Genomic DNA, 15,021 nt, shown 5'->3' on the forward strand with positions numbered 1-15,021 from the left:
AAAATTTAAATAATTTTTTCAATTACATTTTTAAATTTATTTATAAAAAATAAATAAATAAATAAAAAACATGTTCATGTGGTGGTCATTATCCATGATCTCATGGGATTTTTAAACAATATCACCAAAACATCCGGAAAATACATGCAAACGTAGAGAAGGTGGGGTTTGACTTTGACAGTCTCATACCCAACAAGGCAACAAGCCAATCTGACGACTCCACTACTGAAATATCTTGTAATAAAATAAATAAAAGGTCCAAATTTACATCATGGTTGATTAGATTTCAAGCAAGAGACAGAACCTTCAATGCGGTTCATCTACCATGATGTTCCCTACAGTTATTGTAAGATTACCAGCCAGCAACAATCATCGCCTGCCACATGGCACATTTCCTGCTGCTACTGTCTAAAACACTGATGTGGCACAGATTGAATTCCCCAATGATATATACACATTTGCATTATTATTATTATTATTTTTTATACTTATAAAACTCAATCTCACCTAATATAAAATTAATATAAAATTTAACACCCATAAATAGTTTTAATTTCATTGGAATGTGATTATAGCCAAGTTTATGATCCTTTTCTTGATCGTTTATTTAGTTAGCTAATCTCTTGGTTTTTTGTTTTAAAATATTTTATTTTTTAATTAAATTATTAAAAATATTATTTTCATGTGACGTAGCACTAACAGACAGTACAATTTCGGACATAAAACCAACAGAGTGATCTATTGCACATTTTCGATAAACTTAAACTGTTAAAATTGAAATATATATATATATCAAGTATATTAGAGAATTTGTTGGGTCTCCCACTCCTATATGAATCATGCTTTTTATTTAGTTAATGAAACTAAATCTTTCCCATAAAAGACAACCTTTAGTTCCAACTTTTTATTGAACTGATCCATTGAAAGCACAATGCTTTCCATCCTTCAACTAACTTTAAGAAACAGACCAAACATTTAAAAATGGTACCACTACTGAAACATGTTCTAAACATTACGTATAAAATTCCAATAAAATCATAAATAGAGATTTAACTTGGATAATTCTAGGATTTTGATAATTTCCATGGTGTAATAAAACCAATAATGAAACGATGATTGACCAGATCGAACAGTACTAGTAGTACTGGTTGTGTATAGCAAGGTTAGATATTTTTTCTCACTCGCACAAAATGCATTAAAAAGATCGTAACACTGAAAACATTGATGGGGGGGACGAAAAGAGCAGCAAAATGTTTGGTCATAATGAATAATAAATGCACGAACCACATGCCTCCAAATTAAAGTTATAATTTTCTTGTACTTTCATAGAAGCATTTTTTTGCCACATGTAACACGGTAATTCGTTGCTTACCTTACAAGAAAAATCCTTCACTTCTTACAACTTTCTTTTTTACAAATTTACCTAGGGTTTAGGGTTTAGTAGTAAGTTAAAAAAATAGAATCCGGCTTACATGTTGTTATTAAAATAACCGTATGTATGTTGTAGTGTAAGCAACGGTTAAGATTGAATTTCAAAAAAATCTCTTTTTATTTTCTCTCTTCTATTAAAAGCTTCTAAAAATAAGTCTACTTTGAAATTTAATCTTGACCGTTGCTTACACCACATCATACATGCTGTTATTTTATTTTTTTTTGACATGTCCACACAAGGGAAGGAGAAGGGGGGATTCGAACTAGTGACTTCCGCTTCATTAGGCATGGTCCCAGCCGATTGAGCTACCTCTTGGGGACCATACATGCTGTTATTTTAATAACAACATATAAGCCAAATCCAAAAAAATAGAAAGAAAATATAATAAAATATTATTAAAAGTTGTTATAGTATGTAGTAATTATTGGGAAAAAATCTATCTTACAAGGATTGCTGGAGCAAAAAAATAAGGCATAGTAGCTAAATTTAGCTAAAAAAAAACTAATTTACGAGGATAGCTGGAATCAAGTTTAGTTGGGAAAATAAAAGAAACTAATTATAATAGTAAAAAAAAAAAAAAAAAAAAACACACCGAACAACTAAACTCAAAAATGTGTTTAGGGTTTAGGGTTTAGTAGTAAGTTATAATTATTATAATTATTATGAAAAAACCACTAGTAAGCCAAAAGAGATTGAACATGAAACAAGGGTCAGAATTTCAAATTCTAAAATGATTAAAGAAAAAAAAAAAAATTGTCAAACAGATTTGAAAGTGCTTTAAGATAATTTTCAGTTTACTATCTTTAGTAGGAAGTGTTAGGTAAACACTTAACAATTGCCTTCTTTGCTGTTGTTAGCATTTATTTAATTAAGGGGTTGCAGTTTTTTTTTAAAAAAAAATTAATAATTAATTTATCGTTTAGCAGCATGTTCTTAGCAAAGATTTTTTGGAGATTTCATTTCCCCAAGAAATTTGACCAGATCTAAGGGTAACCAAATGAAGAGAGAACTTGCAATTATGAAATCCAAAAAAGAAAGTATTAATATTAGGCAAAGTGGATGTTGAGTGCAGTAATGGAAAGAACATGCTACCAGACATTATACAAAAACACAAGAATAATCTTAAATTAATGCCTCTCTCTCTGTCTCTGATTAAGTTAGTCAAATTGCTAATTACAGTAGCATGCTGAGGCAGTTCCTTTATGGGGACTTTGATGGAAACCCCCCCCACCCCCCATCTGGAGGATCAGTCAAACGAGGAGCAAAAGCCCTCTCCACTATTAAAAAATCTCCCTCCCTCAACCCTTTTCCTTGGACTTTTGTGAAATATGCATGTGGAGTAGTTGAGAGTTTAAACTTGGGAGGGATTGGAATCTACATTTAGTAAATCAAGTAAATAAAAACAAAAAAAAATTAATAAAATATCTTATGTGGCTCTGACAAAAAAGTTAATATTTCATAATTATAAATTGTTATATTAATTTGTAAAAAAATTATAGTATTTCAAATATTTTCGTATATTTATTTATCCAAAAGGAGGCAGATATATTTATTCTCTATTCTTTTTGTTTCTTTACCAACACAAGAACCCCACCCCACCACCATCATATCATGTGCCATGCGTAAAAATAATGACAAATCTCAAACGTATCTTATATGAGGAAGGCACATGGCTTCTTAGCTCTAGAGAGCGTTTTTTTAAATCAAATTTTCAGGAAATCTATCCTTTTAAAGTATATTTTTTTAAAAAAAATTGTAATAGAAAACGTAAAAAAATTTGTATTTTCAAATTAGAAACAAGACCCATTAGTTTAATGGAACTCAAACCATAATAGTTCGGTAATTTGCTGAATTAATTAGGAGTATTGTAAAAGAGACAACATCTATCAGCCGAGCTATATAATAAAATAATTAAAAATATTAAATTTTAGTGGTAGCTATATTACTTTTCGTGCCAGGATTTGTAGCATCTTCTCATGTTACTCATGTCGACAGCTTGTGCTGCATAGGGGGATTGGGGCGTCGTCGTGGGGAGGTTCTTCTTCTTAATTTGTACAGAAAAAGGGTCAAGCAATCACCAAAATGGGCATCTCTCTCTCTCTCTCTCTCTCTCTCTCTGTCTGTGTGTTTGCTCGTGCGTGGGGGAGTCATGCCAAGAATTTCATGCAACTTGCTGTAAGATCGCATTCGTGGCCCAGTTTTTTCCCCCTCTATCATCAGATAAAGTACCCACAATTTCATATAGATAAGGCTCTCTTGTGTTGTTGTTGTTGTCGTCGTTGATCGTTATGATGATGCTAGACAAGCTGGCAATCACACCTACGATTCATTATTGCTGTGGAAAACACAATAATGGAGTTTCATGCATGAAGTACCCCACAAGAAATCACTAAGTTCAGGTAGAGTGGCGGAAGAAAAGGAAAGGAAAGGATAGAAAAGAAAAGGAGGAATCATTTAATCTTCAAAAGTCATCTTCGATTGATCCATTGATGTACATGGTGTATTTACAAGTTACAGTGTGGTCGAGAAAACCTCAAACTCAAACATACTCTCTCTCAACCTCCGATGAGCTTTTGCTCACTGGGGTGACATCTTCCAAACACTAAAAATTAGTAAAAAAATTTACACTTTCAAACAACAAAGCCAGTATCTTCGACATTTGTTTCGCAAAATTTTCCATCCATTCGGTTTTGAACAGCTTTGACGGCGGCAACTCTGGCGGCAGTGGCAGCTCTATTTGAAGCCACAACTGCCTTGTTTACCTGTTCATCCACTCGGGGAAGGTTGATAGCATTCTCTGCTGTTTTTCTAGCAGCCTGTGAGAGATTTGTGTTTTAATTAGTATATGTTAACCAGGAAGATGACAATGGTGGTGAAGGAGATATCAATGTCAATACATACCTGAATTACTCGAAGAACTGTGTCAGTTAGTGGGGGAAGAGGGTGTTTAAGGGTGCCGGCATCCCATTCTCCACATCTTGTTTCTCCATTTCGAAAAGTATACATGCCATAGCCTTGCTTACGACCTTCATGCCACGACCCTTCATAGCAATGTCCATTAGCAAAGTGATAGACGCCAAATCCATGAATCTTGTCTCCAAAATATTCTCCCGCATATCTATCTCCATTTCTACAACACCATGACATTCATTGTCACAATTGGGTTCCTCTGTTAAAAATTAGTTTACTTCATCTAGAGCAGGTCTAAAATGGAAGGAAAATCACAATGACAACAGCATTGAAGATGATCAATCCAGGACAGACCAATCAATTCAGCATCAATACAAAATTACAAACCAAATCTGGAGGAACCTAAATAAATGCATATGAAACAGTCTTAACGGACAGAGCTATGAACAAGATGGAGAAAATTTAATTGAGCTTGCAATTATCCAAAATGATCAAACCGTGCAAAAAATAATAGACCACCAAATAAATATCAAGGAAACAGAAAATTCAAAGTCAATGCCAAGCGTACACTTACAATGGCATTCGCCCATATCTTGAAGAAAACCAAAATTACCAACACAAGAACAAACAGAATCAAGAGATATCAATCTTTGATGAATTAACAGACACCCAAGAAATCAATCACACAATTCAAGAATTAAAATATCCACTGTTCTATTAATGACGAAACAGTTCAAATCTAGTAAGGCCCACAAAGATAACGCTAAGAATACAATCAATCACAAAAACCCAATAATATAAAACACCACTAGAGAAACCCCCCCAATTCAAACCCATGGGTTTCGCAAAAAATTCCAGAAAAGGAAAGTCCCCAGGAACTCACCGGAAATGGTAGCAACCGAGGCCGTGCTTGACTCCACACTTGAACTCCCCAACATAGCAGCTTCTATCGGAGCAGTTCTGCACTCCGACCCCATGACTCTGCCCATTGCACCACTCTCCTGCATACGAGTCCCCAGTATAGAACCTGTAAACCCCATAACCATGCCTCAACCCCTGCCTATACTGCCCCTTGTACCGGCTCCCTCTGGCCCAGCTCTCGATCCCGTACCCATCGTACCTTCCGTCGATCCAGTCCCCCTCATACCTTCCATTCACGAAGTAGTTGTACACCCCGCTCCCATTGCTTCTCCCCTTGTGGAACTCCCCCTCGTAGAAATCACCATTGCTGTAGAACTCCACGCCTTCCCGTATGATCTTCTTGTTGCTTCTTTGTCGCGGTTTTTGCACGCTCGGCTCGCCAATGAACCACTGAACGGGTTTCGAGTTGGTTCTAGAAATCCCGAGTCGCTTCGCGCTCTCGTCCCACGAGTGCTTGAGGACCAGCAAGGTTTGGTGGATCAGACCCTTGTGCTTGGACGCGAAGAACAACGCCACGGCGATGAAAATCAGGGCCAAGAGCAAGTTCTCCGAAGTGGGTGTATCTTCTTTTCTCAGATAGAACAAGTAGAGGAAGAAGAGCAGCGAGCAGAGCGTGAAGACACAGAGCGTGGCCATGGCGAGGACCGGGCTGGTGAACCGGGTCGACCCGGTTCTCGGGGTCGACCCAGATTTCCTGGGCTTCTTCATCAACTTCTCTTCCTCCGAGTCTTCTTGGTCAGGGGTGATACAGTCCTCTTCGGTGACCGAAGAGAGGCTGTGAATGGACGATCGGATGGTCGGAGACGACCGGAGGAGCGAGGACTGTGTTCTCGTAAGCTTCGCCTGACTTTTCTGGCCGTCCATCTCGTCCCAGTGGGTACCTTGTAGATTCGTCCGTTCAATCCCCGCCCTCTGATCTTTTCACTTTCTTGGTTTCTTTCTTATCCCCTCGTAGTGGGCCCTCCTGCAACGCACGATTCTTATCTCCAGGGTCGCTCGATGCCGCCGGCGACATCTCACGGCGGCGCGCGATTAGAACCGTCACTCACGGCGGTACACGTAAGCAGAGCGACTCAAAAGCAAGCAATCACAGAGAAAAGCGATAGAAGCTTGAGAGGACACAGTCTGAGAGAGAGAGGGAGAGAGAGAGTGTGAATCTGAGAGGTTTGGACCAGGTTTTGTCAAATTTATAATCCTGTAATAGAAGGAGGGAGTGAGGTTCAATATATACCGTCGGATGGGGATCTGAATGGTGTGAATTTCGGGTTGGTTTAAAACCGTTGGATTGGAGAGGTCCCCGGTCTTGACGGGAAAGATTATGATTTGGTCGCCGGATCTAGATTCCAACACTTTTCGCTTTACTGTGGCAGGCCGGCACGTGCCGTTACAGTCCCAAAATGAGTACTGCTAGCCTTGTTGCTAATCCCTATGATGAAAAATTACCTCTCACCGTTGATGATTTGGTCTTGGGGGTGGCCTGTTGTTTTGACGGTTAGGATTGATTGGGATTTGAATGGACGGAAAGGGTGGCAAGGTGGGTGATTTTCAAAGGATTAGTGATTAGTCCCCCCAATCTGACTTTTCAGGAAGGTTGCTATTTGTACGGTGAGATTCAATTACTTGTTCAAAAACGGCACAATATTTATTTACGTGGAGAGATAAGAATATGGTAAATATGGTGAAAGTAGGGCCAGACTGCTTTTTATGTTGGAAATTGGAAATTTCCCACCCCCTTCCTTCCTTCCTGTTTTGCTTCTTCATAAAGGAACCCACCTGACTTTTTACTAGTTTTCATGATATTTTTTTTTTTCAATCTAAGGAGAGAAAAGGAATTTAAGGTTAATCGATATTTTACCCAAGGTAATAAAGAGAAGAGATGAAGTGGGGTAATTAATTTAAGAAATTCACGTTGACATATGATATGGGCATTTATATTTTCAGAATAATTACAGTAAGATCTTTGTACAATTGCGTGTGTGTGTAACGCTTTTATCCATTTCGAATCCCTCTGTCCTAATGCTAATCTTTTTCCTAAACCTTTCTACAGAATCCACTGACTGTATCCGATATTTGTCAAGTGTTGGTCACTCCAGCCAATCGCTTGTAACCCGTCTAATCAATTGATAGCCAATCGCCTGATCTGATGGCCATGGATTATTGGTCACTCACAAGTGGTTGCACCAGCAACCTGTCACCAATTTGTGTATTCCAGTATTCCACCATAAAAACTACTACAACAACCTACGACTGATGATTATGAGAAACCTAACCTTTTTTGTTTGAAAAAAAAAAAATATATATATATATATATATATAAAGCATCTTTCCACCAAAGTAATCCAAATAATTTTCTTCTTTGTAATAACACGTGAGGAAAAATAAAAAAGGACTTATTTTTTAGTTTTTTCTATTTTCCTTTTTGTGGGTTTATTAAAAATCCTTAAACCTATTAACAAACCAACATTCTTAATGACCTTTATTGTTTCAGCGTCTGATGGCTCCCACGTTGTGCATTAATTTCAGTTAATAGATTAATGTTAAAAGAAATGATGTTGCGCTCCGAAGCCAAGAGTTTCGTGTAGTATATTTTCTTGTCCAAATCATCTTCAGAAGAATTAGCAAAGATGATTATATAAACATAATATATTAAATAAGTGTTCTATAAAATATCTTAGTTTAGAGATTATATTAGCGCATGATTATAATATGTCGTGAAATGGCGCCACTTTGATCGTTATTAAAGTTCCTTTACTTGTTTTAATTAGAAATTCCAATGTTTCATGGGTGGATAGCCATGGATACTCATACTATATATAGGTGGAATTTAGGTAGATTATTAAAATTATGGGTAATAATACAAACTTGATGATCTATGTCGTTTACCACTTCATCAAAAAATTCCTTGATTTTTCATAAATGATAAATTTAGTCCATGTGATTTCATCTTTATATATATATATATATATATATATATATATATATAGTTTAAAGGACTCTCAACAAAGCTGAGATGGTTCATGAAGGACCCTCATCCCGCAAAGGTAGGAGAGCCGCCTCTTTAGTGTTGTTGTGGGTTGTTGGGACTTCTCACCCTTATGACCATTGTGGAGTGGTGGAGGTGGGGTAGTCCCTCGACCCACCCTAGCAGGGGAGAGATTAGGTCACGGGGTGCTAGGTGGTCCCCTGCAACCCTCTCTCAATTGTGTTGGAGAGGGTCACCGAGGACCTTAGCATAGGAGACAATCACCTCAGTAAGCTGAGAGTCCCTTACGAGCCACCTATGTGAGGGTGGGAGACCTTATAAACCACATCCGCAAGGATGAGGGTACGTGGGTGGTCCGAATACCCACCACCACACGCGGAGAGGATTTTTATCAACCGTCACCTTATTTCTTTTTTATTACTTTAAGTAATATGCTTATATGACACAAATGTATACACGTACGGTAATGTTTTATTGGTCTTATGTAACTTTTTGCACAAGTAACAAAATTTTTATTATTATTTTTTTTACCGTAAATAAACGGATCGGAACCATAAGAGCTATTGGGTGGGGGTGTCGATCTATGCCCCTCATTTCATCTAAAGGGTCATCATTGATTCATTTTGATAAAAGCTAAAAACCACGTAGACCAAATTTATAACTTTTGAAAACTCAAAAGAGCCTTTCTAAAAAAATGATAAACAAATTTATATTTAACCCTAAAATTATATAAAACGTTTATCACATGTTTTAATAGGAAAATATTTACGTAAAGAATATGCTCAAAATAAGATGGGGATTAATGTCTTTGGAAGGATCGATCGAATTTGGAAGAAGATAGTTAAGAGCATCTTTGGAAGGATCATGATCAGACGTGGATGCATGCCAATCGTGTATATGTAATTAATCTTCGTGTTATGCATTTAAATTCGTTTATCCAAGGTTTAATTCAATTCAATTCTCTTCCTTTTTTAAGTGCAAATTATAATTAATAGTTTTTTAACTCATTTCTCGGGAAGATACAGCTTTCTTTTTTTCTTTTTTTTTTAATATATATATATATATATCCTTATGGATTCAAATGCCATCTTTATGGATAGAAATTAATGATAAAACATACATTCTTTGATTACTACCATCTCAAAATTCTCTACCATATATCAATTAATAAGTAATAACTACGAAAACATACATATCTCTTATCTTTCTACTTTGATCCTATCCAAATTCAAAATTCTTAAATTGAATGACACGCATATAAAATATAAAATAAAAAATAAATAAAAAAGTAGGTAAAAATATATAAAGTAAATTAAACATTTATGTTAAAATGGAGGGAATATGTCACATAAATTTTTATGATATGACACTAATATTGGCATGCCATGAATTGCTTTTATATATATATAAACAAAAAAAAAAAAAAAAAGAATGAAAAAACCTATATAATCTAATGTTTTGGTGCTTATTTGATTTGGTGCAATAATCTTATGTGGCAGATTTCTATTGGTAGGCACAAAGGGGCTGATTTACACCAATTCCTTATAGAAGTTATCCTCATATATATATATATATATATATATATATATATATATATATTCACGTGCAGTTTCTCTAATATACAATTTTTGGCACAATAGTATTCCTATTATCTAAGTTGTGGGATTAAGTTCTAATCCTAATGATGTTTAAAAATCAAATTAAATTAATTATCTTTGCAAAAATTACGGTAAACTAAAGTTACAAGGCCATCTCCATCGATCTCATCATCAGTCTAAAAGGAAATGTAATTAGGATTTGATTCCAATATATCTAGGATCCTCAAATTTAAAGAATTTCGAGGAGATAGCTTCATCCCATTCTCAAGGAACCAGACATTTTATATCGATACCCAACATTTTCATTTTTTGTCATGTTCATAGGACATATTGAGCTTATTTAAGACCTCTTTAATCTCATATAAACCTCCAAAATAAATTATGTTTTAGCATTTAATGAGGAAGCTACTCTCAAGAAATTGAAACAGGATCCTCTTCTATCCAAAATGAACTCAAGAATATCGAGTTAATGGCCAAGATCACCATCTTGAGGCCATAAATAAGACATTTGTCCTATTAACAATATATATATATATATATATATTTTATTAATGGAACAAATGTTGGCCATTAACTGAATATTCTCCAATCCAAAATGAATTAGAGAAAATTGTAACAGGTATGGTGAGCTGGATTATAAGTTGGGCTGACAGTTGTTAGTCAATTGGGGCTGGAGTTGTTAGTCAGTTGGGCTGGAAAGTTGTTAGTAAGTTGGGCTTACCAAATTGTATATAAACCAAAAGTCAGTAGAAGTCCATTATCAATATCTTGTATTGTAGAACTTGTAGTTGTAGTTCTTAATAGTTAGTTGTATTGTGGGATATAGTTCTTGATAGTTTAGCCTTAGCCTTAGTCTTGTAATAGGAGTCCGATCAAACTCTAACCAATCCATTATTCTACAAATCATTCAATCATCCATTTTTAATCCATACAGAAAATTTCCAAATCAATAACTGTTACAAGTGGTATCAAAGAAATTTAAAAAGCTATGTTTTCACTTTTCATATCAAATGCAAAAATATGGCTTATTTTAGACGCTTAGATGAGATGAACGATTATGATTTATGATCGAATTTGAGAATCTCAAATGGAATTATAAGGGATCTCAATTCTAATCTTTTAACGAAAATTTAGCTAAACATTTACTCAACTTAAGGAAGGATTACCCCTTCTAATCAAGAACAAGATCAAGATCAAGAGGTTGGCACAACCACTAAAGGGCAAATAAAAAGTATGCAACCAAAAAAGTGTGAAGCAAAGGAGACGGAGGAATTAATTTCATGCATGCCATTGATTCTTCCTTATAATTTTGATGACAAACACACCTCGAAATATATAATATAAAAGACCACGAACACATTCCTTAAACAAATGTAAAACAAAATTCAGTAAAAATTGTCGAAGTAGCTACATATCAAAAAACAAAAACTGGGTTCCGTACTTGGTACGAGATGAACTCAAATTCTACAATAACCCTACTTAATTAAGCTGTTTATAATTAAACCCTGTTGATTTGATCTTCACCTTGATCTTGATCTTGATGATGATCATCACCCTCTTCTTCATCAACATGCTCCCTTGACGTCTCCTCCAGCGATTTCCCCTTCGTCTCCGGCACCAAAAACGTGAAGAATAGCCCCACCACACTAATCACAGCTAGCACAAGGAGAGAATTTCTCATGCCAATTCCGGGAGGGTACCCGGAGTCAGTCTTCGACTTGTCTTGGCTTTGCGATGCATACAAGAACCCAAATGCTCCCACTATTGCACCGGCTTTTCCCGAAGCGGCTGAGATGCCATGGCAAGTCGATCGAAGCCGTGCCGGGAAGATCTCCGCCGGCACGATGAATGTCGTGCAATTAGGCCCGAAATTCGCGAAAAAGAAGGTTAGCGCATACATGGCAACAAACCCAACGTGGTGCCCTTTTTCCGTCCAGTGGTGGTAAGGAATTGCAAGGGCGAACATGAAAACTGACATGAACAAAAACCCAATCATCTGAATCGCAAACCTTCCGATGTAATCGATGAGAAGGACGGTGACCCAGTAGCCGGGAACTGTGCCGCAGAGAGCAATTAGCGTTTGAGCCCTTGCAATCTTGTAAAGCTCTTCGAGGGCGCTCATTGATTTTGCGGCAGGGATCCATCCAACGGCGCTGAATATGTCCTTTTGGAACAAATTCTGGCTGTAATAAGCAATGTCAAGCAGGAACCAAGTGGTTGTCGTTCCCAATAAGTGCAGCCCATGACGGCGGGCAAATTCTCGAGTGAATAACCCGAATTGTATTTTAGAATTGCTCTTCTGATCAACCACCGCCGTCTCATCTTTTCTCACCTCTTGAATTTCAATGTTCAAAATCTTTGACATGTCTTGGCAAGCTTTCTTTTCGTTCTTGTCAACGAGCGCAGTGTAACGAGGGGTCTCCGGCATCTTCATCCGCCAATAATAAGTCAAACCGGCCGGCAATGCTCCAAACATGAGAATGATCCGCCAAACATAGTCCGCCTGACGGATGGTCGAAGCGGTTGGATTAACGGAGTAAGCCGGTGCAGGAAACAGAGCCCGAAAGATGGCGGAGACAACTATAGCCACCATGCCACCGCAAAGAATTCCGAAGCCTTGCATGGCGAAAACCGCCGCAATAAAAGCGCCACGTGTCTTCTTATTGGAGTACTCCGCCATGATCGTTGCGGAGAGCGGGTAATCGCCGCCGATTCCGAAGCCGAGCCAAAACCTGAAAAAGCAGAGTGTAGTCATCACGGCGTTGGGCGAGCTCCCAAAGGAAAGGCCGGAGCCAATGGAGCAAATAACCATAAGCATGAGCGTTACGCCGTAGACGCGCTTCCTTCCCATCTTGTCGCCAAGCCACCCGAAGAAGAGCTGCCCGGCTAGGGTCCCACAGAAGGCGACCCCATTGACTGCGGCGGCAATATTGGGAGGCAGGGTACCCGGCTTCGACGAGCCTTCGACGTGGTAATATATGCGACCGAGGAGTTTGGTGACGAGGGAGATGCAGAAGAGATCGTAGGAATCGGTGAAGAACCCCATTCCGGCGATCACCACTGCCGTGAAGTGGTATACCTGCGTTTTTGCTCGGTCGAGCACGCGGAGAACCTCCAGTTGGTCTTTGTTGGCCATGGCGGTTTGTTCGAATTTTTTGCTTCTTGAAACAGTTTCGTCTGATAACAACTTGTTGGAGAGAGAGACTGTTTTATAGGAGTTTTGAGTGGGAGTGGAATCCGAGTGGGACTCTTCTTCCACCTGGATATTCTGTTGCGCTAATTTCTCTGATAGTACGAATAATTTAATATTCCCACAAGATGCAGCAGGAGATGCCGACTTCGGTTTTGCAGCTTTTCCTTATATTATTAGTATTCTATATGCTATTTTCTTTTTTTTATGTTTAAGAAAAATTTTAAAAAAATCACAAAACATACTCACATTAAAAGTCTTATATTTAAGATACACTAAAGGTTAATTTGTTTATTAAATTATAAACAAATCATTCTCTCTCCTCTCTCATTTACATGTCTCAACAATTTTCTCTTTTCTCTTATTAGTTGCAATGATAAAAATAATAATAATAATAATAATAATATTTAATTCATATAGAAAAAATAAAGGAAATCTATTATGAAATGTTTTTTATACAGAATAAAAAATAGTTTTATTTCCCAAATTAAGGAAAAATAGTTGGGAAGCTGCTGCTAGTACTCTTATTGATTCGGCTTACGTACTGTTATTTTACCATGTATGTTGTAGTTTAAGCAACAGTCAAGATTGAATCTCTCAAAATCTTTCTTCATTTCCTCTCTTATTTTAAAAGCTTCTCAAAGTTAGGCCTGGGTATCGATCAAAACGGTTCGGTTTTGGCTCTTATCGGTTATTAACCGATAATTTTCAGTTAAACAATTTATTAACCGGACCAATAAGAATTTTAACCGAAATTATCGGTTATAACGGTACACGGTTAAACGGTTCGGTTTAACCAGTTTAACCGTGGGCTTTATATTGATTTATTTTGTTGAGCCAAAAATGACTTTTTTTTACTTTTGAGAGCCCAAATACTTTTTGTTGGGCTAAAATAACTTATTAAAAATGAGTTATTTTATGACCCAAATACTTTTTGTTGTGACCCAAATATTTGTTTTTTGGGCTAAAAATTGAAGCTTTTTTATATTGATCCACCACAACCTTTTTTTATATTATAAAATACATTTTTCAAAGCAAATAGACTAATTAACATAATGAATGCTAATTAGACTAACAAAACTAGTTAATGAAAAATGCTTTCACTAAAGGCAAAGAAATCTCATCCAATCACTAAGGTTACATAAGTATATATATAATCTCAAAACTACGTCGTTTTAGCATCCCTACTTAACGGTTTATATCGGTTAAACGGTTAACGGATATGAAATTTCTAACCGAACCGATAAGCATACCGGTATAAAAAATTTAACCGATAAGGATATCGGTATATCGATTATGGTTCATATCGGTTCAGTCGAAACCGGTACACAGCCGGTAATCGATAACGGGTAACCGATTAATCTGCCCACCCATACTCAAAGTAAGTCAACTTTAAAATTTAATCTTAACCGTTGTTTACACTGTAGCATGCATGTAAGCCAGATCCTTTGCTTATGTCCACAAATTTTTGAAATATAAAAATATAGAGCTTCAATTTTATAATTAGTGCTTCAAATTTAATTACAATATTATAAGAAAAATCGAGGGGAACACGTGTCATTTTGTGGTTACAGCCAACTTAAAACTCTCCAGTCACATGCATGTTGACACTCCATTAATATGTGAAGAGTAGTATTATTCTTTTTGAAAATCCTGCTATGGAGTTTTCTTCCAATCTTCCAATCTCTACCATTTATTTTTTCACATGAGATCTCTAGTTTATTTTTTATTTTTTATTTTTAACTGAAAGCATCCCTAGGTTCTAATGCGATTTCAATTGATATTTGGAATTTGAATTTTGACAATTAGATGTTTAGATTTTTCTCTTAATTTCAAAAAGGTCCCTCCATTTACTTACTATCCAATTAATTAACAGTATGACTTGTCATACATACCAAACAATTAAACCATGCGACTTTATGAGTGTAAGAGAATATGAGCCAAATATGTATGACCTGTGACACGTGTTACATAGAGTAGGCACATG

General features: G+C 36.6%; 2 protein-coding genes across 2 annotated transcripts; both read right to left on the reverse strand.

Annotated features, from left to right (window-relative positions):
* Positions 1–3,865: 3,865 nt before the first annotated feature.
* On the reverse strand, positions 3,866–6,429 carry LOC132183918 (uncharacterized). The gene is made up of 3 exons (XM_059597392.1): positions 5,226–6,429; positions 4,334–4,562; positions 3,866–4,248 (listed from the first exon to the last, which is right to left on the reverse strand). Exons 1-3 carry the CDS (start codon positions 6,125–6,127, stop codon positions 4,063–4,065), a joined length of 1,317 nt encoding a protein of 438 aa, XP_059453375.1. The 5' UTR covers positions 6,128–6,429; the 3' UTR covers positions 3,866–4,062.
* A 4,913-nt stretch (positions 6,430–11,342) lies between these two features.
* On the reverse strand, positions 11,343–12,980 carry LOC132169178 (low affinity inorganic phosphate transporter 1-like). The gene has a single exon (XM_059580275.1). It carries the CDS (start codon positions 12,978–12,980, stop codon positions 11,343–11,345), a length of 1,638 nt encoding a protein of 545 aa, XP_059436258.1.
* Positions 12,981–15,021: the final 2,041 nt, after the last annotated feature.

This window comes from Corylus avellana, chromosome ca1 (genome assembly GCF_901000735.1).
Source record: "Corylus avellana chromosome ca1, CavTom2PMs-1.0".
Classification (NCBI taxonomy): Eukaryota; Viridiplantae; Streptophyta; class Magnoliopsida; order Fagales; family Betulaceae; genus Corylus; species Corylus avellana.